The sequence below is a fragment of the Xiphias gladius genome, chromosome 8 (genome assembly GCF_016859285.1).
Source record: "Xiphias gladius isolate SHS-SW01 ecotype Sanya breed wild chromosome 8, ASM1685928v1, whole genome shotgun sequence".
Classification (NCBI taxonomy): domain Eukaryota; kingdom Metazoa; phylum Chordata; class Actinopteri; order Istiophoriformes; family Xiphiidae; genus Xiphias; species Xiphias gladius.
Genome location: NC_053407.1, coordinates 2,450,057 through 2,454,356, shown reverse-complemented (window position 1 = coordinate 2,454,356; position 4,300 = coordinate 2,450,057). Strand labels below are relative to the sequence as shown.

General features: G+C 39.4%; 1 protein-coding gene across 1 annotated transcript in view; it reads right to left on the bottom strand.

Moving 5' to 3' along the window:
• The window catches only part of adat1 (adenosine deaminase tRNA specific 1), a 15,115-nt gene extending 12,336 nt beyond the window's left edge, over positions 1–2,779 (bottom strand). The window contains exons 1-5 of the mRNA XM_040132359.1: positions 2,463–2,779; positions 1,952–2,020; positions 1,416–1,470; positions 1,156–1,286; positions 173–815 (exon numbers count right to left, since the gene is read on the bottom strand). Of these exons, the coding sequence (XP_039988293.1) occupies positions 173–815; positions 1,156–1,286; positions 1,416–1,470; positions 1,952–2,020; positions 2,463–2,646 (1,082 nt within the window). The 5' untranslated portion in view covers positions 2,647–2,779. The remainder of the gene's footprint in view (positions 1–172; positions 816–1,155; positions 1,287–1,415; positions 1,471–1,951; positions 2,021–2,462) is intronic.
• Positions 2,780–4,300: the final 1,521 nt, after the last annotated feature.

The following is a 4,300-nucleotide window of genomic DNA, read 5'->3' as shown; positions in this document are numbered from 1 at the left end:
AACTCTTTAGTCTATGTCACAAAATAAAGAAAAAGAGCCACAGCAATTTCCCAAAGCTCACGCTGGGGTCTTGAAACGGCTTGATTTTTCTGGTTAACAGTGCAAAACTCAAAGATATTTAATTTAAAATAATATCTATTAATAGGCTAATTGTTTCACCTTTATTCCTCACCTTGTGACCAAAGCTCTCTGCATGACCTCCTTGCTGTATGGGCACTTCCCCACCACCATAATGCTGAAGTAGAGCGCCTCCTGTAGGTAGTGGGACAGCAGTGCACCCTGGAAGCCCAGCACTGCCCAGTGAGCTAGCTTGTCACTGCAGGAGAGGGACAGAGTTGGTTCTCCCCGCCCAGGTTTCAACCGAAGCACCCCTGTTCTGTGGTACCCCATCCCAGGATGCAGAGGGTCGGCTCGGCCACCCGGGACACACTTTGCTCCCGTTCTGTGAATGTCTGGGACCTGTGGATGCAGTCCAGCACTGTCAAATGGGCCTCTATTTTTTATCTCCAGTTGTGCTGATGCTTGTGAGACGGTTTCCACAGGTGTTTCTGTTGAGTGACTCTGTGATGGATCTTCACTTTTAGATGTATTTGAAGGGAAGGATTTTTTTGTGTCTCCTCTGTCCTCTAGGCTTGTCTCTGCTGTCTCCTGTTCCTCCAGACGGGGCAACTTAGTGTTTTGCCCTTTGCTTTGTTCCTCAGCTTTCCTTTTAAGGTCTCCTCCTACATCAGTCCCTTCATGACCCTTTACAGATCTGACAGGGGGGCAGGGCTGAGACTGGCTGTCAGTCATTGGGATGATGGAGGCGTCACCACCTGGTTATACACAAGAAGTTTCAGACTGATTTGGGCTTCGTGGACAAACAAATGGCATGGGGACAGAGGTTACTTCTTGTAAGTGGTTAAGTTAGGGCTATATGATATGTAAGATGTATACTTTGTGGGAACAGAGTTAATGAAACGTGACAATATCCAGCCCTAGTCCATCCATCCATTAGCTATTCTTCTTTATCCTTTGAGGATCTTGGGGGGGGGGGGGGGGAGGCTAATTAGGACTATTAGCCCCCTGGAACTAGGGCCCCAGCCCTAGTCATGTGTACAAATTTTGTTAAGCAGACAGCCAGTTACATAGCTATACTGGGCATAATGTACTCACAGGGAGTGTGACTGGTAAAGAAGAGGAAGGAAACTCCCGGCTGAAGCCTCCACTTCCCCTGCTCATCTGCTGCACAAAACACAGAGCTGTCCCCACTACTCACAGCCCTGTGCAGCTCCTGGATCAGGTACCTACAAATACACACATACACAAAATGCTAGCAGCTTATAGTCATTTTTGTTTATGCTCAACTGTCAGCATGGAGTATCACAGCCAACAAGCTATTAGGGACAGACACAAAACTGAATATAGATACAGACCTGATACATCCCCTTCTGGCAATGACTTCTGCATGACTGTCATTGAGTACATCACCTTAGTGGATGACAAAATCAAGGAAAACAATAAATGTACTGATCCAAGGGTTGTTTTTTAGAAATGAAGACAAATATATTTCTAATTAATGATTTTTACACTGGATGTTTAAAGGCTGTCATTTCCACAGGCTGAGAATTTACTGTTGTGATCTAAGATTCTAAACTGAGAGCCGACTGAAAAACAGCACTTTATTCAAAAAATAACTATGATCTTTGGAAAATGATTTTCCGATACAACTGCACATACATGCACCATTTCTATGGATGTTTAAATCAATCCACATTTTGAACCGTGCACACACTAATGAAACACAAAAATGGAAAGAGATATGTTTAGTGTGGTGGCAAATCGATTTGGCTGGACTTCCAAAATAAACTCAGTGTATGGGAACCAAAGAGACTGAGTATTCAGCAGATAGAGAAAACAAAAACCAAAAATCAAAAACACCAATCATGGTAACAAGGACAATACCACCCACCATTGGGACTCATAAGTGTCTGTCCAATACATTTTGTCCCAGTTCCCAGGGAAACAACTTCTTTTTTGACTGTGAAAGAAAAAAAAAATAATTAAAATGTCATTTATCCAGTATTGCATCTTTTAACTTCCACATTTGCCCTATTCTACACATTTTTATATGTTTATGCTCTAACTCATTGGTTTTGCATTGTTTAGCTGGTACTTTGAGTAGTCTACCCATAGGCGGACAAGTCATCTTCTCTTTCATCTTTTATTCTAAACATTCAAAGTTTGTTCTGTACAATGCAATACAGACTGGACTGTGTTCTTCAGTCTTCATTTTACCAGTATACAGTAACATTAGCTAAAAGTTAACGTTGCCGTGTTAACGCAGCGCTAGATACAGTGGACAATATCACATTGAGAAATCACAATGTACGAATGTTGGAAAAAAGACTGGTTGTCCAGTTACGGGCCCTGTTGACATAAAGAGGACGTGAAATATGTTTCAGTTCATTCCGCAGTCCAACCTGTGTCAGGGTCAGCACACCGAGTGATTTTGACAACAGCGGCCAGCAGGGTCCACTCTCTGCCCGGGTCAGGCTTCCCTCTCCGGGGCAGCTGGTCGAAACGCTCGTAGCACAAATTGGCGATTTCATCCGCGTTCACCATGTTATATCTGACAGGGACGTGCAGGTGGAGACTTGCGGGCATTATAAATATGATGCAATTAACGGTCAACGTATTGTAAATAGTCAGAGTATTACATGAACAGTAGTTTGATTAGGTTCGGCCAACTAGGTTGCTTGGAGGCATCTCGAGAAAACGAAGAAGTTACTTCCGGGCCGACCCACGAATTGCTTTACTTTCACAATAAAGGTCCTACATTTATGGATAACTGAAAATTATTATCTTAAATTAATAGTCAATATATGACAAAGTGTCTCATAATAAATTATTCTCGTAGTACAGAAAGCAAAAACAGTATAGCAGGTATTATATTAGTTTCAGTTATCGAAGAAGTAAGATAAACAGAATACCACCAAGATGTTAGTGTCATTGGCCCGTCTGTCAGTTCGTGAAAATATTCAAACATACAAACACAACACATGGGAACAACGCCTGATGTTTGAATACTTAAAGTAATATAGAATATACCTTAAGAAAGAAAAGAAAAAAGATTGAAACGCCATTCCGGAAATAGCACTACCCCAGTATATTAATACTTTATACTGTATACTATATACTGTATTTATACTTTATAAAACAGTAGTGCTGCTTTCACTTAATTAAAAGTACAGAGGTGGGGAAAAAAAGTAAAAATCACTCACCAGGCAGCTAAATGGCCCCTTCAAAGTGACATTAAGGTTATATTGTTATTGTATTACTAATATATAAAATTACTAACGCAGTACCACATGAGCAGTATTTTATGTAGCTGTGTAGACTTAAATTTAAGTACTTTATATATTGTTACTTAGTTGAATCCAAAACAGTGATCATATTTAACAAGCTTATTATATGTTTTGTGTCTAACATCTTAATCTGTAAAGTAACTGTAACTGTCTGTTGAATGTACTTGTATAAACTAAAATGTTTAACCTGAAATATCGTGGACTAGGATGATAAAGCAGAATTAAAAGAGAATACTCAAGTAAAGTACAAGTACCTCAGTACTGTTCTTCAGTACAATACTTGAGTAGATGTACTTAGTTATATTTCACACAGTTGGTATTAGTAGTAAAATGGGCGATTGAAGTAGTTTGTTATTCGTGTTAATAGGATTAGTAATAGCAGCTGTAGCAGCAGACTTTATTCTACAGACACTCAGCCACAGACTCTTTTACCTATAAAATGTTAACTGACTCATAGACCTGTTCAGTTTTCTTTCAATTTCTATGCTTTTAATGATAGGTAAACTTCCTTAGCTTCTCCCACAATCACACTGAAGACTGTTCTTCTTTCAAAAATGTTTCTATGTTACTCTAACCTCTGCAGCCTTTTGTGAAATAAATGTAAAACCCCTTTGTTTTTTAGTTGCTGTCCTGACAGAGCTTTTTTCACTCATATTTCCCAAAAAGTTTAAAAAAAAAAAGTCAATTTTGGATTTAGAGAAAGTTAAATATTGGAGGCTAAATTGTTTAGCCTCCAATAAATGCACATATCATACATATTGCCTGCATCAATCACCTTCATAAAGAGCACAGGCTTAGTTAAATTATACTATGAAAATATTAAAGTGATAGTACAGTTTAAACACTGTCTTAAACTAGTTTTTCATCCTTCAGCTCTGTCAACTCAGAAATCAGTCAGTCCATTTAATGGCCTACGTATTTTCAAGGTGCCTGGACACACATTAGACCTCTGT